We start from the raw sequence: 22854 nt of genomic DNA on the forward strand, positions 1-22854 counted from the left end.
TGGTTGATCCATATAAATCTCTTCCTCTAAATCACCATGGAGGAAGGTAGTCTTGACATCCATCTGATGGATTATCAAATTATGGATTGAAGCCAGTGCAATTAAAGTACGGATAGTGGTTATCCTAGTCACAAGAGAATACGTATCAAAATAGTCAATTCCCTCTTTCTGAGAAAAACCCTTAGCAACTAATCTTGCTTTATATTTTTCAATTGAACCATCATGTCTTAATTTCTTCTTAAATATCTATTTACAACCTATAGCCTTACTAGCAGGTGGTAAGTCAGTTAGAAACCATGTTTCATTAGTCATAAGTAAATTAATTTCACTATTAATAGCTTCCTTCCGAAACATAGAATCTAATGATTTCATAGCATCTTTATATGTTTTAGGATCATCTTCAACCATAAAGGTATAGAAATCAGATCCAAAATTTTTCTTTTTTCTAATTCTTTTCCCTTTACCAAGTTCATTAATATCAATAAGTTCATTCTCATTTTCATTATTAGGAATAATTAGAGAATTATAGGGTGAACTACAAGATGCATCATTAGATCTATCTATTACATGCTTTTCTATTTTATCCTTAAATGGAAAAATGTCTTCAAAGAGAGAAGCATCTTTAGATTTAATTATAGTATTCTTATTTATGCCATTAATATCAGAACTAATGACTAGGAATTTATAAGTGACACTATTAAGAGAATAACGAAGAAAAACAGCATCAAACATATTAGGTCCTAATTTTCTTTTCTTTATTAAAGGAATATTAACCCTAGCCAAACAGCCCCAAACTTTTAGGAAGTTTAGATTAGATTTTCTTCCTTTCCAAAGTTCATAAGGAGATTCGTTAGAACCTTTAAATGGAACTCTATTAAGCAGAAAACATGCAATAAGCACTGCTTCCCCCCACCACACCTTAGGTAAACCTGAGTTGGCAAGCAAAGATCTTACCATATCTTGCAAAGTCCTATTTTTTCTTTTAGCCACTCCATTAGACTGAGGTGAATAGGGAGGGGTTACTTCATGTAGAAGTCCATTAACTCTACAGAATTCATTCAAGTCATTAGAGGTGTATTTTCCTCCTCTATTTGACCTAAGAATCTTTATTCTCTTGTCAAGTTGATTTTCTACTAAAGATTTATAAGTCTTAAATATCTCAAATGCTTCATCTTTAGATTTCATCAAATAAACTTGACAATACTTAGAATAATCATCTATGAAGATAATGAAATACCTTCTACCCCCTTTAGTCAAAGTTCCATTCAGATCACATACATCTGAATGTATTAATTCTAATAAAGTTGAATTTCTATTTATCATTTTAAATGGTTTTCTAGATTGCTTAGATTGAGCACAAATTTGTCACTTTTTCTTTTTATTTAATGAAACATTAGGCAATAAACCAGAACAAATCATTCTTTTAATAGTATCATTTTTCACATGTCCTAATCTAGCATGCCAAAGAGATGAAAAACATACTAAAAACACAACTTTATTATTGCTATCAGAAGAAAAATCCAATGATATATTATTTATTTCATTAATTACATATAAGCCATCATACTCATAGCCTTCACCTACAAATGTTCCATTTTTTGTTATAATCACTTTCTTAGATTGAAATAATAAAGAATAACTACTCTTAATTAGAAGAGATCCACTGATCAGATTCCTCCTTCCTTCGGACACATGGTACACATTAAATAGTGGAAGCACATTCCCAGACGTAAGCCTTAGAAGTGCTTTTTCAGTCCCAGGCACCTATGCCGAGGTGGAGTTCTCCATAGTTATTGTTAGGCCGCTCCGAACCTGATAAATAGTAAAAAGGGTATGATTAGTATACATATGAACATTCGCACCTGTATCTACTAAACAATCGGAAGAATCAATTGCAAAATTTAATTCTGGACTTAAAGTTACATACCGATCATCAGTACTAGTAGAATCAGTACCGGATAGCACCTTGTTGGTTTGTGGATTTGTAGATTGAGAAGGTGCATGTTCATAGTTTTGATACTTCTTCCTTTTCATCCGGCATACTCGAGCCATATGACCGAGTTTCCCACAATTGTAGCAAATCAGCTTCCGATCATTCTTATTGATCTGGTGTTTTGGCTTCATAGATTTTTCTTTGTTTCTAGGTCCACCTTTTTCAAATTTGAAGTTTTTGAACTTATGGGTCTTATTATGGCCTTCTACAAAGTTCACCTTGGTTAGAAGCTCAGGGTTCATGAGTTGCTCATTGTCTTTCTCAAGGTGTTGTTCTTGGATCCTAATGGCAGACAATAGGGTTTTCATTGTCATATCCTCGGTTTTATGTTTTAGGGGTAACCCAAAATCTTTCCAAGAAGGTGGGAGCTTGTCAATGGTACAAGCAACTTGAAGGCTCTCAGTTATACCCATTCCCCTTAAGCCTAATTCATGATAAATTACTGTTAGCTCATGGGTGCAGTATACTTGTCCATTCTGACATCTTGGATATCATATTTCTTATTAAGATCATCCCAAATCTCCTTGGAGGTTTTAAAAGTGCAGTAGACATCAAAAGGAGGATCAGAAAGATAGGACAGAATCCTTTTCCCTACACAAGTAGTCTTTCTTTTTAAATTTCTCCAAATTACAAGTTATAGCTGGTTCATTCTCTTTCTCAGTTGGAGGAGAGTCAAAAATTATGGAAAATAACCCAAGTGTGGTTAAGAAGATTTCCATCTTCTGTCTCCAATGCTTAAAGTTATTTCCATTAAACTTTTCAAGAGAAACAAGGTCACTTGCGATAGCCATTGGCGTAACTCTAAATACTAGCCTATTATATGTCGGAAATCTACTTCAAAATTGTTGGAAATATTCTGTCCCAGAAAAATTAAAATCTAAAATATTTTACTTCAACAAATAATAGACAGTAATAGGCTTAAAGAAAATAAATAAAGAAAGTGGAAAAATGAAACCTGAGATGCTGAGGCGTGGTATGTTGATCACTTTTCTTGAAGTAGATTTCGCTGCCTTACAGTGTGAGAGAGAGATGGAGATAGAGAGACGGTAAGGCAAAGGGTGCGGAATTTAAGAATCGTGGCACGGTGGGTCCACCAATAGCTTTCCTTCTCCTAAGGGTAAGGTGAGCTGGGCTGGATATACTTGTTGGGCCTACTTGTTCATTAGTGTTGGCTTTGGGATTGGATTAGGGTTTCTGATGCCCTTGGAGGTATCCAAAACTTAATTATTAAACCATGAGAGAACTCTATGAGTTGGAAAAGAAAAGCTACCTAGGGCTCGTTTGGTTCGCGGGAAGCATTTTCCCTCATAGGAATATGATTCCTGGGAAACAAATTCCTAGAAAGAGGATGCCTAGGAAAGTACTTTTGGCATGTTTGGTTGACCATGGGAAAGTGACAAATTTCCAAAGTGCTTATGTTTGGTTGGCCATCCACTTTCCTAGGAAAGTTATGTATAATTTCTATTATGCCCTTAATAAAAATTAGGTTTTTAATGTCTCTTTAATGCTTCTTTAATGCTGAAGGGACTTTTTGGAAAAAAGTAAAAATGGAGTAATTCCTGCCTCATGGGAAAGTAACTTTCCCATGTTTCTCATGGGAAAGACTTTTCCATGAAATGTGGGAATCATATTCCCATGGGAATTTAACTTTCCCTTCTCTCTCCTTTCAAAACTCCAACCAAACAAGAGGCATCTCATTACTTTCCCGTTGACCACACTTTCCCCCCTTCTTTTTCCGCGAACCAAACGAGCCCCTAAAGTATTTTGAGATTTATTATTTTTTGATTTTATTAGATGTATTCTTATTAGAACTGTACGAATCTTCCATTTCAAAAAAAATAAAAAATAAGGGAGAGAAAATAGGCATATACAGGATCTAATTTTGCCTTCATTATGATTGGAAGTAGGGGCTCAGATAGCGGGGATGGCTAATTTGGACTCGTCTATGCCATAAATAAGAAAGTAGGTAGATTGGATCAGTACAAGTTTTGTCTTGGATTACTTATAGTTTGTTTGAGGAGGTGAAATTCTCTTCTTAAATACTATTTTAAGGCAATCGTCTATTTACATACGCATCTTTTTAAATATTAAAATTTATATAAATATTTTTTAAAAAATTAATATTTGTATATATATTCTTATAATATATATATATATATATATATATATATATATATATATATATATATATATATATATATATATATATATATATATATATATATATATATATATATATATATATATATATATATATATATATATATATATCCATACGGATATTAAGAAATAAAGCTAACTAACTAAAGGCTAAAGGAAAGTAAGTGATTTTTACTCTTTTCATATTAAACAGAGGACAAGTTCTCCTGATATTTTGGAATCAGTATCTGTTGCAATCGCTCATTTGTTCTGTTCTGTCGCAACTCTCGCATCTGGAATACGGGAAAGTCTTCCCATATTAACCTTTTTGTAAATTTCTCTTCTATTGTTAGCATTGGCTATCGGTCAATTCCGATTCCTTTCCTTTTAAGTATTTTGTCTCCTTCATTGATTACTAAATGAAGCGCAGCACAAAGGGATGTTAAATTTTTACAAAGATATAAATCCGTTGTGGATTCTGAGAGAAACATGAGATTATATTTTTCACATGGGCTAACAGAATTCGCACTAAGGGTTGTTGTTTTTTTATACAAATTGCAAATAAAACAATACAAATACTCAAGAAGCAAGCCATTAAGAAATAAAGCTAACTAACTAAGGGCTAAAGGTGCGAAAATCCATACGGGTGTGTATTTAGTTCCACGTCGATTATTTACCGAGAAGATCTTGGATACTTATATAGGACTAAATAACTCAAAAAATATTTTCGGACTAGCCATTTTAGATGAGATCTTAAATTGTTGCAAATGATATCAGAGTGGAACCGGCTCATAACCTATGTAAACTAGAGAAAACTGCAGCACGAATTCATGAAGGCTGACCATAAACCGATCATTTGGTTATGATTAGATTTTAATGAATTTGAATCCCTAGCCAGACGAAAACGTCAGGACTTGAACAGAGAGAGCATGTGAGGATCCATGCGGACGTGTGTTTAGTCCTACATCGATTATTCGCCAAGGAGATTTTGGGTATTTATATAGGACTAAGGAATCCAAAAAATATCTTCCGACTAACCTTTTTGGATAAAGTCTTGAGTCGTGACAATTACAGTATTAGAGGAATAAGTTTGATCATGGGTTAAACTTAAAGTCTAGTAATGGGTACAACTTAAGCTTAGGTTTATGATTTGTATGGTTAGGCATATGACGGGTATAGAAGAGTTAGTTTTGATCATCCCCATTGGTTTGAGAATGAAGGTAAGCTAAGATTCAAGGATGAAATGTTTTAAAGGAAGGAAGAATGTGAGGCCCAGCCTCATTGGGCCGGCCTGTTGGCCTGGCCCAACCCCCAATTGCAGCCCAAAGGGCCGTTTCAGTGAAAAAACAGGCAAAGCCCTAGTTGATCGTCACAGAGGAGGAGGAAGAGTCCTCCTCCACCACAAATTCCGTCGAAGGCTAAGATAAGCCTAGCCTCCACTCCTATTTAGAGCCCTCCCCTCAATAGACCTCCACCGGCGATCATCAAGTTCATTTCTCTCTCTTTTCTCCTGTTGAGCTCACGATTATCTGTCTTCATGTTTGCCAAAAAATCAAGGCCGTCGAACGCCTCCAGAGCCAAGGTAATGCCCTAGCCTTCCTCCCCTTTCCTTCTTCTTCTTCTTCTCACGACCCGACATCACGGTCGCTAGCCGAGAAATCAGCCAGAAATCAACCGAAAATTAGACCCCCTGTATTTTCTCTATTTTTATCGGTCCTTCTTTCCCTTTTTCGAACCACTACCGCCGGCGGCGTTCATCGCCGAGCCCCAACCCCTTCCCTGCATCTATCAGGACCTCCAGCCGTCGACGAGCGGGCTGGAATCCGAGGATGGCCAAGCCAAAATTCTTCTATTCAGCCATGTTTTGGGTTGAATTCGGTTGGCCGGCCGTCGCTGTCGGCTACCCACCACCACCACCTGTCGCTACTTCACTGAACCACCATGATCACAACCACCAGCTCGCCTCCTCCTTCCCCTATTTTGTCAATGGGAAAAGAGTGAAAAAAAAAACAAGAAAAGTTAGAAAAGAAGAAGAAGAGAGAGAACCTATCTCTCTCTTGTTTCTTCTCTCTACTTTCTCTCTCCTTTCTATAATTTCTCTCTCCTCTCTCTACTTGCTCTCTCAAAAGATCCAAGGAACCTAAAATCGGGTCATGCCGACCTGATTTACAAACCTAAGTTGATCCCTAAAAAGAGATCCTAAATTGTCCTGTTGCTCGGGTCGCCTACCGAACTGATTACCTGGCCTCGCAAGTGTCTATGGAATCTACTGATGATAAACTATATTAGACGACCTTGGCCCTGATCAAGTCCATGTCATATAATTTACTGCTTGAATCGCTCGGGCCTGACCCACCCAAAATTGTTGAACGCTATCATCCGGCTAATAATCCTTATGTTTTATTATTTTATTTTAATTAAAATCGTCAACTAGAAATTAATTTTGCTTTTAATGTTTTTAATATGGTTAACTGAATTACCTAATGAAATTTGACGGACTAAGACAAAAGAGGTAAGTGACTCATGGTCTTTATTGTTTTTCAAATTATCAAGTTTTTCCTGCATAAGAATCACTTGTGGAAATATCATATTTTTGTTTTAAATTATGGATCAGCATATGTGCTATGAAAATTATGTTTTATTATGAAAAATAGTTCTATTAATGTTTATGAAATAGCTTTGTTATGAAATATAAATCTAATCATGTCTTTTAGTATTTTTCATTTATTATGTGTTTATTTTGAGAAAAAAATATAAGTATTTGAAAGGCTCTTGGATAGCTATGTACAACCCTCGCCAGCGGGTATAATAGTTGGTAACGGCTATCGCCAGTGGGTATAATAGTTGGTAATGGCTATCGCCGGTGGGTATAATAGTTGGTAACGGCTATCGCCAGTGGGTATAATAGTTGGTAACGACTCTTGCCAACGGGTATAATAGTTGGTAACGACCCTTGCCAGCGGGTATAATAGTTGGCATGCAGCCCTAGCCAGCAGGTATAATAGTTGGTAACAACCCTTGCCAGCGGGTATAATAGTTAGTATGAAAACCTCGCCAGCAGGTATAATAGTTGGCAAATTATGACATACAGTCGATTATGGCCCTTTCACGAGTTATAGTGACCATAGTACGCATATCTGAGCAATGTTTTGATCCATGATAGGATTAAATGACGTGAAGAATGATTTACGAATTTATTTGCAATATAAACTTGGAATTATGTTTTATGAAAGATGGATGATTTGTTCATGCATGATTTGTTTTATGACTTATTTTAATATATTGTACTATAAAATACTTATTTTGTAATATTTGTTATTTTTTTTAAATGGTGCATTGATATGAAAAAACTTATGCTTAATTCAATAAAATAGTTAAAGGTTTACTTACTAAGCTGTCGCTCATATACCTCTATTTTTATCTTTTTTTTCTCACTCGAGACGAATATAATCGATAGAAACGAAGGATGGTCCAGACTTGGAGTTCGCATTAGCAAGTTTGGCAATTTTATAGAAGAATTTTAGTATTTTAAATTGACTATCAATTTATAGTCAATGATTTTCTGAATATTGAAGATTATAGGTTCAATAATTATGTTTGGATATACACGCTCTGAACCAAAATTAATTGTATTTAATAGATAATAAAATTAGATTTCTATTTATTCTATGATTTTTGAGATGGATTTGAAAGCTAAATATAATGTTGGCTTTATATTATCCCTCGGTAGGATCTAAGGTGTCACAAAAGGAGAGTAAGTGATTTTTATTCTCTTCATATTAAATAGAGGACAAGTTCTCCTGATATTTTAAATGAACCGCAGCACAAAGGGATGTTAAATTTTAAAAAAGATATAAATCCGTTGTGGATTCTAAGAGAAACATGAGATTATATTTTTCCAAGGGCTGTTGTTTTCATACACAAATTGCAAATAAAACAATATAAATACTCAAGAAGCAACGTTACCAACCTACAATGAGTATAAATGTTGTAGAAATGAATTCCATAAGACTGTTGAAGTTTCAGTCTTTTTTTATTAAGCAAATGATTTTTTTCTTTTTGTCCAAGAAATAATACAGTGGGAAACAACAAATTGATGACGAACCAAGCACCAGCTTTCTTTGGTTTATTTGCTGTCTGAAATCAACAACGATTCCATAGCTTAGACTGGAATCAGTACAACATGAGACTTCTCAACTAGTTGTGGACCCAAGAGTTGGGTCAGATTACATCTAGGATAAAACATTATGAATGTAAATGGAACAGACCTGGTAAAGATTTAGGTTTGCTAAACCCATGCATGTCGCATAAACAGCTCCTGTTAATGATCTTACGCCGAGCTTGGTCAGACTGTGAGATGGACTAGCCCAGCCTGCTGACACCCTACAAATGAATTGCATGACCCAAGATATCCAATTTCAAAAGATTATACTTACAGAAGTGGCGTAAAATAATTAGCCAGTTCTAGCCATTCTTATAATTCTCGAGTCCCTTAAGGGCTATGCTAGATCTCCATCACCCAATAATTCTCAAGCCTAAGGAATCAAATCCAGGAAGAGATCACCATCAGCCATTCTACAATTTCTCAAGACCCAAACCATATTCAGAAAAGATTATTAATGAACCAGCAAGACCTGGAGGAAAACCAGGAAAGAGTTTGAAACATCAGAAAACCAACCCCCTTGATCATGCAGTTGCATACAAATTAGTGAGGCATCGATGAATCCCTGAGCTCATCTCTCTTAACAAAATTAACCACATCTGCAACTCCCACCTCTCCCTAGACCCCACAAGAAATCTGAAACCATCCCGGTGCATGGAACCTCCACTCCAAGTAGCCATCCATGAGCATCTGTAGATAAAATAAATCAAAGAATTGCATTTTATTTAACCATATTTGTATGTCCAACAACGTAATCTCACAACTTGGCGCCAAAGCAGCTGCTTCACCACATAAATGTTGTTTGTCGCAACATAATGACAGTATTGTCTCCAAAAATCATGTCAAGGGCCCCATAGTTGAAAGACCCCTACTCCCAAATCCTGCCTATGATGCACAAATCAACCAATAATTCACCCACAGAGCCCCATCATCCATTGGCCCTGTCAAAATCCTCAAGGGCCCCTCCTCTCTGGTTCGAATCTTTAGCACCGCCCAGATGGTTGATGTTCTGGTGCACAACCAACTTGGAAGAAGCACCAAGCACATCGCGTTCTTTGTGTCATGTCATTAGAAGCTGGATCAGCATCGACTCTTAGGATTTCAAACTCCCAGATAACTGTTGATAGAAGATTGTCACACATGAGTTGGTAATCCATAGTTCTGGAACAATCTGATCTGCCCATCCCATCCAGCGGTTACAATCACCTGACCCCAGGCATGAGAATTGTTTTGACAAGAGGTCTTCAGGAACTTGTATTGGGATTTTGGCAATGCAGGTGGGGTCATCAAGCTCGAGGGAAGATTCTCTTCTGGCCAAGTTGCCGAACCCTTGGGCAAAGACTCCGAGAACTCACGACTAAAACTACCAGAAGACATAGACAGGGAGTTGTCACCCCTTAAGCCTGGCTGGCTTTGGTTGTCAGGAACTTGTTGGAGTGGAAGAAACTGAGAGAGGTCGGAAACTGGACCTCTCGATTCCATGCCTTGCCAGGGTATTGCAACTGATACATTGCTGGAGAAGAAACGCTCACAAGACCGTGTGCGGCTCCCTTGGTTTGATCTAGGTGCATCCTGGCTACTGTAACTCCAGACATAGACATACGAGTCCTCACTGGCAGAAATAATGTGCCTCCCATCAGAAGTGAATGAGGCAGATATCTGACTTCCAGAATTCCGAAGACCTAGAGTAGGAGTAAATATGATCTGTAAGAACTGGAGATTGACAAGCACTTGGCCTGTATCTGAGGAAATGGAAAGTAGTAGGTCCAAGGTTTTATACCCTTGTACTTGCAAACAATATCAACCCCATGAAGAATTTGAACCTTTGAATCAGCAGAAGTGACCATTAGTTTCCGGTGATCAGATGGGCAAAACTGGAGAAAGATTTTACAATCATGATGCATGGAGAGAAAGAATTATAAGAAAATTACAAGCATAAATGAAAAAACTTGCATATCATGTTAAAGTTGGTGTATTGATTATAACTACCTGAAAACCAGTAATCCTCTTGTAAGGTGACTTCTTTTTACCCAGCAGGGAGATGCGAGCTTCTAGGTGTAGCTGATTATCTGAAGCATGCCAAATAAAACCCATAAGCCTTTTACCATGCACATCCAAGACCAGAATGTCCATAAATTGACTGCAAGTTATCCGTCAGTCCAAACAACAACAACAACAATAATAATTCTTAATAATTTAATATTTGGACTATAGAGATATCTAGTAATTTCTAAGCCAGTAATAGAGTTCAAGAAACTTCACCCAACATGGAAATAGATACATGTTTTCTTACTTAAAGGAAAACAAAAAGTCTTTGCTGTTCAATGAAATGTCTAAGTTTATCCATAATTCAAAGTCCAAGGTTATCATTTTAGCAAAATTTCAGGGAACTGCCAACTACCATTTCCAGAGAGAGAGTTTTTGCATTTCTCCATGACATTTGCAGTTTTATTTTTTTGATGGATTTGCAAGAATAATAATTCAGAGTTAAAATGGATAATCTCCTCAAGCTTCTCATTAAACTTTGAATGTTCTTATTATTTTTTCACTCTGCATGACTTTCCATCAAAATTTATAAGATTCTTACTACTCAACTGTGCACCTTCCCCCCAAGGCAATAAATGGAGCAATCACTTAGTAGCATGAGATGAAAGACAAATCTGGAATTGGGAGAAATGAAGGAGCACATACACATGCACAAACATACACATGCAGCATGTGTATATCATTTGTATATGCATTAGGTTATACTTGGATATCATGTAGTGCTCTGTGATGGTTTCAGTAATATAAATAGTAATGCACATATATACACAAGGCATTCAACATAACATATGTTGTTTGACATTTGCAGCTATAATTCATTTTAATAAAACTTAGTAGAATATGGAAACTTTCTGTCTTATTAGGTGAAGGATTAAGCCATAGTACTCTTGGGTCAACTTGTATCATAACAAAATCTTCACAGCATGTCCACATGCATCATATGAAACCATTATAAAACTAGGAGAGCATACAAATTAGAACCTCTAGATAGGAGTCATGTATCTTATGCATTACCTTCTAGCAGAGAACATGCTCCATAAGGGTTCCATTCAAGGTCCGCCATACCGGTACCGGTCAGCGTACAGGTGGCGGCCCGGACCGGTCTCATACCGGTCCGTACCGGTCCCGTATCGGTTCTATACCTGTTCTCCAATGATAAGCTACCGGTACCGGATTCCACACTGATCCGGTACCGGTTTGAGGCCGGACCGGTACGTACCGGCCAGTACGCACTGGTACGGCAGACCATGGTTCCATTTAAGAAACACAGATTTGCAGTTCAAAGGCGAGTGCATCAGGGGATCTGTAAATGGTTCACATGACGTCCAAAGAGCTTCACTCAAACCCTCATGTTATGGGATGCAAAGCAGGCAAAAGTTGAATCACTTATAAACTCATGACCCTCACACATACTAAAATATATATCAAATGGAAATTGATTGCTGATTACCATAACGAATAACGAATAATTTCTAGAATATTTTGCTTCTTACTAGTAGGATATATCTACTTAAGGTGCTGTATGTTTGTTTCTTACTAGTAGGATATTTCTACTTAGGGTGCTGTATGCGCTTTCGAATCTCTTAAGAAACTCGCTCCTGCACCCTTTTCCTTAATGCTTCTTGTTCTAAATTTGTTGAAAGATCTGCTTCTGCACCTGCACCCACTCCTGTTTCAGGTAGTAATTGTTGTTTTAAGACAAGGTCCAAATGAAGAACAAGATGCATGCCAAAATAAACAATGTTATGAATGAGAGTAAGGCTAGTGCAGGGAGCAATGCAAAAGCAATGTTATGACCTAACTAAAATTATCATCTCAAACAATAGGCAGCAGGACTTTAAAAGTACTTACTGTAGTCAATAAGGATTTCCTGGAAGCTTTTGTTGATGAGAGTTCATGTACTTAATATGATATGTAATTCTAGAAACAAAGTTGTTGCTAAAATCAGTAAACCAATATGATACACAAATTGGAATTATTTGGGGAGAGGTAGAGGTGGAGGATGCCAAAAGACACATGCAATTTGACCACCAAACAACAAGTCCCCATTAAGAATCATGCAAACTCCCTCTCTCTCAGACACACATAGGGAGTTTAAACAAGATTTTTATTCTTCGCTTCTATATTTCTTTCCATAAGCACCATGAGTCCAGCCAACTGCCATCAGATACAGTATCCAGTTTCATCTAACCATGACGATAATCATCCAGCCTCGTCCAACTACCTATGGTCGAATCATGGAACCTCATTCGCCAAACATTCCTATTTAGAGCCACTTCTAATACCATTTTAAGCCTTTCCCTACTTTTTCTCACAACCTTTATCCATGTTCCCTTAGGTCTTCCCCTCTTTTCCATACATCCTTCAAGAGTTCATCGGACAAGAACCAGTTTTATCCTTTTCTCGGAACCAAATTTCACGTGACAAGAGCCTCATTAAAAGCATTTGATAGGTCAAACTTCAGACCCTTGTATAACAACTAAACAGGACTTCCAGCTCATTTTTTTACAATGATGGCCTGTAGCTAGTAAACATTGAGTCGAGAGTTCAATATCGAATTGACTATCACAAGACAAGCATACAGAAGCAAAAGACAGTAGGAATCAACAGGACAAACAGGGTGACCACCACTCACCATAATAAAGTGTACTTCCGTACCTCCAAGGTCAGTCACATGCTATTGCTGCTTATATAATGATTGGTATTATTCCATAAATATCGAAGAAATCACTCTCATTTCCGAATGGAGATCTAGTAGAACCCCAACAACCATATCAAGCAATCATCTAATAAAATCTGGAACCACAAAAATGCAATAATAATTTCTTCATCAAACATTTCCAAAAACCATTTCTTCTCTTACTAGGGCCATGCAGTTTATAAAAATTGCTTAAGGTCATTGCAATAAGTTGCATGCAAATACAAAATGCCAAAAGCTTCAAAAGTTAGGACCATAAATCATTGATATGATATATGGAAATTTATCACACACAGGCTCTCTTCATTAATAATCTTATGGACATAATTCAATGAAGAAGCAAAATAAACTGGAGAAAACAAAAATTGATGACAACCGTATCACATACAAACATTAGGATTTCAGCAGTAGGAGGTTCTTCATAAATGAATGTAAGTTTGATGGTGGAGATATAATTTGATCAAGCAACCATTAAGTATAACAATTATGATGAACATTTTTAACAACATAATGAGCTTGGATTTATGACTTTTTGTTAGTCATTCTATAATAGATGAGCAGAGATGCAATGACATTTCGAATGAAATATATAAAGAAATTATGTATACCTGTTGCATCATAAAAGCGGCAATCGCCTGACATGGAGCCAACTACTCCATTCTACAACAACCAAAAATAAGACCATTGTTATCGTATTATTTCGTTTAAATAAGATCACAGAATTCAGATTGACCAACCTTTCCATCTGGATGGTAACATACTGCAGTGACTATGTCTCTAATATCTGTCCAATCTACAACCTGGCATCCTGAAATCTCCCAGATACGTACTTTCCCATCTATAGAGCCACTCATGAAATATATTTCATTGATAGGATTGAAGTGAACACAGGTTACTGCAGAAGGCATCACAGATACTCAATAAGTTACAAGAACAGCATGATGGAATCCAGCAAACATGCACCAAAGATAGAGAAATATGAAAAAAACCATAAAAACGAAGATAAAGTGTACCATAATCATTATGAGAAAAAACTTTGAGACAGTCGTCACATCCCACTAGCCACAGTCGGACAGTTTTATCCACAGATGATGAAAGCAGATACTGCATAAGCATATTTTTACATTCAGAAGATTGTTGGCAGGTTTATCTCTATAAACAATTAAACAAAATTAAGTTCCATAAGCACATATAGAAGCATACTTTTTTATACATATAAAAACTTACCTTACTCTTCGACCATGAAATATCCAACACATCCCCTTCATGCCCACGGAATATATGGATTGGCTTCTCAGATATTTGAAAGACATCTGGAGGTACAACTACACAAGCTGAATCCGATGTCCTCATACTCCACAGCTTTCCCTTTTTCTCCTCGTCATTGGCATGTAAAGGAACTAATTCAGAATTATGGTTAACTGAAAAGTATATGCAAGAGTGATCGTTTTTGGGGATATCGTTTTCAGCTGTTCGCTCACTCTCCATTACACACCACACATACACGACTGCATCTTCACCTCCACTGGCTAAATACTGTCCATCAGGGCTAAACTTCATGGTCAGGATTGCACCATCATGGGCTTTAATATTTTGCCCCGCATAAAGTGCAGAGAATAACTTGGATCGCTTCTTATATGCACGGACCCTGACTCTTCGGATACTAGCACTGCCACTTTGATGAGAAGTGGAAAGACTTAAACTATTCTCCTCCCAATGTCTATCTACAATGCAGGCCACAGCTCCCAATCTCCACAACCATCCAATCCTCCTCCTCCTTGCCGTCTTCTTGGAATTGTTTGATCTGTTGCCATCTCTCTGCATAACTTGTCGAACAAAAGATGATATACCAGGACTTCTCTCAAACTCATCGACTGATGTTATCCGGTCTGAACCAGCATCACAAATGCTTGTTGCATTATTATCCCTGCCTGAGTCATCCACCATGAGCATTGTGTTGTCATTGGATGAGCTGCACATGGAAGTCCAATTATTCGAATCGGAGCTCCTCGGAAGAACAGCCTGACCATCTGAAGTGGCTCTATCGATGGGCAATGTCATGTCATCATTCACTACATCACCCCCCAGACTAACACAATCTTCATGAGGACTGCGAAGCTCCAAACCCATCCATCTCAAGAACTTCTTCCGACGCCCCTGCACACTGATCAAATCTCCAATCCAAGCCCGGTACAGAGAATCACTAACACTAATGAAATTCTCATCAGAACAAGAATCTCGACGACCAGGACTACCAGGGCATGAATCATACACCGTTGAAACATCGTCTCTCAAATCAAAGAACTCCTCCTTTTCCTCCTCTTCTCCTCCTCCTCCAACAAAATATCTTTCAGCCCTCATCGTTTCACTTCAGAACAATCTACACACACAGAAAATCTATCTCAAAATCTATACTTTTGCCCCTTAAACAGTACCAACAATAACCTAAATTCTCTCAAACATACAAGTAAAATATAATACAAACAAAGAGGACATATAAATTACAGTCATTGAATAATTTAAAGATTCCAGTTAAATCTATATTACCAGGAAGGAAAAAAAAAAACAATGCCAAGGAATCTAGACCTGGGTGCATCGAATTTAAAAGAGAAATCAAAAAGGAAATAATAAAAAAGTGGAAAAAAAAACAATCTTGCACAGAAAAAATTCAAGGACAAGCAAAAAAAAATCAAATAAAATAGGCAAAATGATAGTCCTTTTACCTGCGATTCCATCTACTCGAAAAGACTTTTTTTTAAACAAAAACCCTAATTCTCCACTTGCTCTTCCGAATAAATTCCTACGAAACAGAAAGGATCGATTCTTCCGAATGCATCGGAAAACGAGATTTTTGGAGGATTTATGATAAGACTTTTCGCTCCGAGCTCTCCCTCTCTATCCTCTCTCTCATTAAAAAACAAAAAATCCTTTTTTTTCTTTTCTTTTTTGCTTCCTCTTCCTCGCTTCTGCTGCTGCCGCTGTTAAAATCTCATCCCAAACGAGATGGAAGACCCCTCAGCTTCCGCTTCTCCTCGCGGTTTCGCCCTTTTAAATAATCTCTGCGGGCGGTCGCCAGGGGAAGTCCAAGTCAAAGTGAGCAGGCCCTAACTTTTAGAAATTGACACTACTATTCCATTAACTATAGTAATTTTCTCTTTAATTAGTTTGCACACCTCTAAGGTCAATGCAAAAACATCATTGTCCATGAAATGTCACACCTCTAAGGTTGAGCATCAAGGGAATACATCCACTAATCTTGTTGATTTTTTTCGCCTTTCAACTGTAGTTGATACCAGAAATGCTATTGGTGGACCAAATTTGCCTTGGTTTCTATACCAACACAGCTAAGCATGGTTCTCATCATCTTGATGTCATCTCATGAGTCCTTTTTTTTTTGGTTTAGAGTCCTTTTACCAACCAAGTAGAAAAATCTATGATTATCTCGTAAATTACTTTTATACCATACTTAGTTGATGCCAGAAAGGCTACCGGCAGGCCTAATTTGCCTTGGTTTTAATGATGACAACTAAGCAAGGTTCGCCGTAAAGATATTATCTTTATCAACTTGATGTCATCTAATGAGTTCTTTCTTCTATAGACTAAAGTCCTTTTACTGATTAATTATATTAATGAGAAGTCTCAAAACTTGCAGAGTAAAATTTAATTTACACTATGTTAAGGAATCAAGTGATAAACAGAGATAATGACACTACTAGTGACATTTAATGGAGAAGTAAAGGTACAGGAATAGTAGCTGTAGATTGTGTAGTCTTGCTAATGATGATGTGGCCTTTCCTAATGATTGATAGATGAGTTGCTTTTAGTCGGGCCCTTAAATCTCAGTGCCACTTTAGAGTGCAAGACAAGCGTAGAGATTTGTAGGGTAGCCCAAAGGAACAAAATAATATAAATGGAAAAGGACATGACTTGTGACATGTAAAAGGGGCCAAAAAACGTAAAACCAGTGGCTTTAAGATTGTGCAAAAGTCCAACTATATAAAACCTTTGAGTCAGTGACGCAGCCCCTCCCACTTCTTGATAAAAACCTCGAAGTTAGGTAACTATTAAAAGCTATACCACCACAGAGTTATTCAATGGCTAGAAGCCTAGATGGAAGCTAATGTAGTGCTTGGCCTATAGCCGTGGCCTACCATGCAACATCTAATTTACTTACTTTATAGAGAGATAAAGAGAGGGAAACACCTCTCACTCAGTGACATTTGGTAACCGAAATGAAATACCCAAATATAACTTAGATCTGGTTATCCTTACCCTAAAACAATATGATCCTCGATGATCTAAGATCATCGCATTTGGTATGCCCAGTAAACTATATAATACCAAAACTACATCTGTTATATTTCATAAAATATATTTATTAATCATATAAAATATATTATAATAAATTATTAATATATTCCATAAAAATATATTTATTAGTCTCATAAATTATTAATTATATAAAAATATATTAATTGTTACTATAGAACTAATTTTGTATTTATACTTATAGTATATTATTATTTAATACTAATATTATTTTGATTAGAAAAATGAGGCAAATAGAAGTAAGTATATTAAATAATTTTATAGTATAAATATAAAGTTCAATAATATATTTCTATTATGATTTAAAATTATAATTAAATAATAATATGATTAATAATATATTATAATATAATATGTATCATAAATACAATATAAGTAATATCAATATAATGTAATGTATAATATTGATATCATATATTAGGTATATTGATATAGAATTTTTTTGCTAGGCTAAGAGGCATTTTTGTCCCCAAATTTCAGCCCACAATCAGCCTTAGGATGACCTTGGATACTCGACTTCAAAGACAGATTTTTCAATATTGAATGGGGTTGGATGGTGATTTGAGGAGCGAAAATGATTTGAAATTATAACAAAATAAGATCATTATGGTACAACCACGTACCGTGATCTCGTTATCTCTACCTACATCATCCTTAATTTTGGAATAATCATCCTATACCAAAAGTCTCCCAAGTTTTGAACTTGGAATTTGCTCCTCTTAGAAAACCACTAGATCGTGATCCGCTGCCTTTGTCCAATTTACATGTGACACCCGCCTTTTAGTTGAAGGTGCAATAGAAAATACTAAATATTAAGGTGATGTTTACTTTCACTCTTAGTGATCTAAATTGATGCATCTTTTTATTCCAACATGACACTTTATTTCGATGAATGTGAGAAATATCCTTGTTGCTGGAAACTGGATCCGGGGGTGCCCGCGGACCAAGGAGGAGAAGCTCCGGCAGGGGGTGCGGCGGTGGACAGCTTTCTCCGGGGGACCTGCAAGAAGCCGGTGGTCGGAAGTTTCGGCGCCGGCCCACCGATGCTCAAGTCAGAGGGGTTTTTTGGTGGAGCCAGCAGAGAGGTTATGTAAAAAAAAAAAGATCTTTCCCCCTAGAAGGAAGAAGTCCCCCCTTTTTATAAGAGGGGTGTATGGGTTACCTGTGCGAATTAATGAGTTACCGTCATGATTGGACGTGATCGTGTGAATTAATGAGTTGTCATGGATGGCCCGAGATTTTGGGCTAGCTGGAGGTCCGTTGAGATCGTGTGCATTTAATCGTTGACAGTTGCTGGGACGAAGATCGCGGGATTGGATCCCGGATGAGGAGGAGAGGAACTTGATTTCCGGTGGAGTGGAGAGGTCTGCTTTGTCCTGTGACAAGGTCTCCTTTGGGCTTGAGGTCGATCAGGCTCAACTTAACCGACATTAAGGCTGCGAGCTCTAAGGTCGAACGACTTAAGGTCGGGCACCTTGAGGTCAGGCACCTTGAGGTCGGGCGCCTTGAGGTCAGGCGCCTTGAGATCGGGCGTGCTGAGGTCGGGCACCTTGAGGTCGGACGCCTTGAGGTCGGGCACCTTGAGGTCGAGCGCCTTGAGGTCGGGCGCCGTCGCGCTCGTCATCACGTGCCAGCGATATATCCACATGTTTTGGGCAATCCATTTTTTTCTCCAACACTACCCCCCGACTTTCGAGTTCGAACCATTTGCGAGCTCGAGCGAAGGAAGTAATTATCTTCGTCATGCCGGTTGAATCCGACGGCTTTAAGTTGCTCCGCTGTTTCGCGCGCTTCGGAGGCATCTTTAACGAGAGCACGAGGCGTCGGCCTTTCGCTTTTCGAGGCAGTTTCGGGCCACGGGTTCATGCTATGGATCCAGTATCCGACGAGATGCCGCTTCGATTCTGCTTTTAAAGCGTTGATCCAAGTTGATACACTGCTTCGATTTCCGAGGCCGACACGTGGTACGATTTAGACAGGAGGCGCGATTTGGCTCTATCGATCTGAGCTGTCGGGGGGGTCTATATAAATCCTGGCCTGGCCCTAAAAGCTCTCATTTGGCCGCCGCAGCTATTGTCTTCTTCTTCTTCCACCTTCTTCTCTCTTTTTTCTTCAATTGTTGTTTAGTTTTCCCCAGCGGCGTTCCGAGGCATTTTCTGGTGATCGCCTTGATCCCTCGCTTTCGGTCGGCGGCATTTTCGGTGAAACCCACAGTAGGTCTCTTACCCATATTTGCTTGGAGGACTGTCGTTTTTCTTTTCCTTCTTCCTCTTCCTCTTTCTTCGTTTTCTTCTATTTGGTGAGCACGACAATGTCAGGTGGTATTTCATCTTCCAGTAGGGACCTTTCTCGTAGGAGGGAGGTTGCATCGGAGATGGGCCATGGCCTAGATGGAGTCGGGTTGAACTTGGCCGAGGAGGAGTTGGATTTGATCCGCACCCGATTTTTCCTCTAGCGCGGGTTTTGCCTTGAGCCCGCGAGGCCGGAAGACCGGATGACGAGACCTCCTCCGGATTGGATCGGGGTGTACGTGGAGACACTCTGGGCCGACCTGCGATTCCTCCTGCATGGGTTCGTGAACGAGCTCCTGGCGGCGTACCAGCTCATCCCAGCACAGCTCGCTCCAAACTCGTGGAGGACCATCATCAGCTTTTTATCTCTTTGCCTCACGCATGGGATACCGACCTCGGTGAACATCTTCCATTGGTGTTTCATGTTGAAATCCAACCCCGTGGACGGAGAATGACTTTACCTTGCCCTTCGAAGCGGTAGGCCGTTCTTGCGAGGCGCTCCTTCCTCTATTCGTGGGTGGAAGGAGAAATTTTTCTTCCTCTCCTCCGAGCGCACGTGGAAATTTGACCCGTCATGAGGGCAGCCCCAGCTCAAGGCCATCAACACTCCCCCCAAGCTTTCGGTGAGCGAGCAGAAGATTCTTGATGCTCTTCGCAGCCTCGAGAGGAGACATTCTTATGAAAGATCTCCTGAGCGAGGAGGCTCTGGTGAATATTGGCCTGAGCTCGACGCGCCCCGAGGGTAAGGGCGGTTGCACTGCTCCTCCCCTGTTTCGTCGTCCTTTATCTTACTCATTTTCTTTTTTATCATCATTTTTTTAGTGTCGATCTGACACTTGAGCTCTTTCTCCTCTTTAGATATTGCAGAGATGGTGACCAGCAATGCGGCCCTCCTCGCCAGGTACAAGAAGAGGGCAGCCGAGACCGACGGGGCTTATCCCGTGCCCGGAAGAAGGCTAGGACGGCCTCGACTCCTGAACCCACTGAGGTGGGGGACCCTGAGGTCGGGACTTCTGAGTTCATCCAGAAGGAAGCTCCCCCCGCCGAGCGCGCGAGCTCTTTCAGGGGCGCGAGGGATCCTATGGCCCCAGCTTGCCCGACCCCCATTTCTCAACAACCTCGCCAGGTCGTTCTCTGCGCGAGGTCCCGAGCTCTTCTCTGCCGAGCTCAACAAGGCCCAGCCTCCTAAGCTCTTCAAGGGCTGACATCCCAAGCTCGTCGAGGGCCAGGAGCCGCTCTGAGAGAAGGCCCTTCTGCCCGGAATGATCAGTCTGCGAGGGCGATTCGACCCTCCATGATAGCAAGTCGCTCGCGAAGTAGTCCGCTGCGCGCTGCTCCATACCGACCGAGCCGAGTTCGAGGCTGTCGATATCGGCAGCTTTGTCGATCAGACCTACTGCTCTGCCATCCGAGTAAGTCATCTTCTTGCTTTAATTTTCATATCCTTTTAAATTCTCGACTTCTGCGCACCTCTACTTTCTTTTTTTTTACAGCACTCTCATGAAATCGACATGCTGGTCGCCGTGGCATCCGAGTGTCAAAATAAGGCTCAGAGGAGCCAAAGGGGGCAGGAGGATGTCGAGAGGAAGCTCAGCGAAGCCGAGGCTGCGCGGAGAGAGGCCACCGCAAGGATGGAAGCTGTCAAGGCCAAGCTACAATCCGCGGTTGAGCGCCTCAATGAAGAGAAGGCCTCGTATGCTCTGGCCAGGACAGAGCTTCGCGCCTCTGAGGCGCGTCTGGTCGATGCCTGCTCCGAGATTGCCGGCCACAAGTATGAGGCCGAGGTCCTTCGGCTGAAGATTGAGCAACTCGAAGCTCGAGAGAGAAGGGCGTTGGAGCAAGCCCAGAATGCGGTGCAGATCTTCCACGAGTTGGACGAGTTCCATGAGCTGATGGAGGAGGAAGCAGTAGACAGGCTCATTCGCGGCTTCAAAGACTTTCGGAGGTAGATGTGGTGGATTTGCCCCAAGTTCGACCTTAGCAGTATTCAGCCCCGTCTGGGGGTCGTCGAGGACGAGAGCGAGCCCGAAAGTCTTGAGGACGACTGCGTGATCGGCAGCACGCCCGAAAGCCCGGAGGCTGAACGGGGGGCCGTTGGGGTCGAGGCCGAGGCGGTCAAGTAGACCGCTTGGGAGGCTCCACCTGGAGAAGCTGCCGAAGGTGCTCCTGAAGGGGCTTCTGAAGCTGCTCCCGATGTCACTACGGATGCTCGTGAAGACAGATCAGCAGAGGACCCCGGGGCGGCTCCTGCTGAGAATCTTGATGTGATTGTCGTGGTTGACCTCGAGGTCGACGCCGAGGCTTCTGCTGCTCCAGAAATGCCTTAGGATTTAGTTTTTCTCTTTCCTTTTTAGAAATGAGGTCGGCCATTGCTGCTATTGTACGGCTATGTGGGTTGGCCTAAAGATCAAATTTTATACTCATCCTTAGGGCTTCTTATCAATGAAATACATACTTTCTCGAATTTCATTGTGTGTTCGAGTTTGCTTTTACTTGCGCAATCAACGAACTCTTATCTTTGACTGCTTGAATTGAACTCCGCGCATCATTCGCTTTCACAGGTGATTCCGGTATTTTTTGATGAAATCCTGCCAAGTCCTTGGGCTCAGCTTCCGGAAAAATCCCGCTAAGCCTTTGGGCTCAGACTTCGAAAAAATTCCGCTAAGTTTTTGGGCTCAGCTTCTGAAAAAATTCTACCGAGTCTTTGGGCTCGAGCTTAATGGCAGTGTAGACCAAGGCTGAGCTGCAATCGGAGCTTGCATGTCTCTTGACCTCGAACTCGATCGAGGCGCTATTAGGTGGGACCCGAGGTCGAGGGACACTGGGTTCGCGGCCAATGCAGCTGGGCGCCCCTGAACTTGGTCGGGACATCATTAGGCAGAGCTAGCGGTCGTTGCAGCAAGCCATCTCGAACTAGATTGAGGCATCCGAACTTGGTCGGGGCTTCGTTTGGAGAGACTTAAGGTTGAGAGAGATCGAGCTCGAGGCTAGCGCTGCGAAGCATCCCGAACTTGGTCGAGGCATCCCGAGCTTGGTCGGGGCATCCCGAGCTTGATCGGGCATCCGAACTTGGTCGGGCATCCGATCTTGGTCGGGCATCCGAACTTGGTCGGGCCTTCGTTTGGAGAGACTTAAGGTTGAGGGAGATCGAGCTTAAGGTTGGCGCTGTGGAGCATCCCGAACTTGGTCAGGGCAT

The 22854-nt window shown here is 40.1% G+C and overlaps 1 protein-coding gene across 2 annotated transcripts; it reads right to left on the reverse strand.

The window, feature by feature from the left end:
* Nucleotides 1-8194: 8194 nt before the first annotated feature.
* LOC103716714 (WD repeat-containing protein 44-like) lies at nucleotides 8195-16073 on the reverse strand. 2 transcript variants are annotated; one of them, XM_039115617.1, is made up of 8 exons: nucleotides 15762-16073; nucleotides 14266-15418; nucleotides 14052-14142; nucleotides 13776-13933; nucleotides 13647-13698; nucleotides 10284-10363; nucleotides 10075-10117; nucleotides 8195-9976 (listed from the first exon to the last, which is right to left on the reverse strand). In XM_039115617.1, exons 2-8 carry the CDS (start codon nucleotides 15397-15399, stop codon nucleotides 9429-9431), a joined length of 2106 nt encoding a protein of 701 aa, XP_038971545.1. In that variant the 5' UTR covers nucleotides 15400-15418; nucleotides 15762-16073; the 3' UTR covers nucleotides 8195-9428. The 2 variants fall into 2 exon arrangements, with proteins under 2 accessions (XP_038971545.1, XP_008803044.2); XM_008804822.2 differs by having other exon boundaries at nucleotides 10075-10168; nucleotides 15762-16071.
* Nucleotides 16074-22854: the final 6781 nt, after the last annotated feature.

Source organism: Phoenix dactylifera, chromosome 18, assembly GCF_009389715.1.
Source record: "Phoenix dactylifera cultivar Barhee BC4 chromosome 18, palm_55x_up_171113_PBpolish2nd_filt_p, whole genome shotgun sequence".
In the NCBI taxonomy this organism is placed as follows: domain Eukaryota; kingdom Viridiplantae; phylum Streptophyta; class Magnoliopsida; order Arecales; family Arecaceae; genus Phoenix; species Phoenix dactylifera.

Excerpts from the sequence above, each read along its gene's own strand:
- LOC103716714 (XM_008804822.2), bottom strand. The coding sequence starts at position 15,399 with ATGAGGGCTGAAAGATATTTTGTTGGAGGAGGAGGAGAAGAGGAGGAA. Across the intron at positions 14,143-14,265 it reads TTTCATGGTCGAAGAGTAAG|TATCTGCTTTCATCATCTGT; the intron begins GTAAGTTTTTAT and ends ATGCTTATGCAG. Across the intron at positions 10,364-13,646 it reads CCGCTTTTATGATGCAACAG|ATAATCAGCTACACCTAGAA; the intron begins GTATACATAATT and ends GGCATGCTTCAG.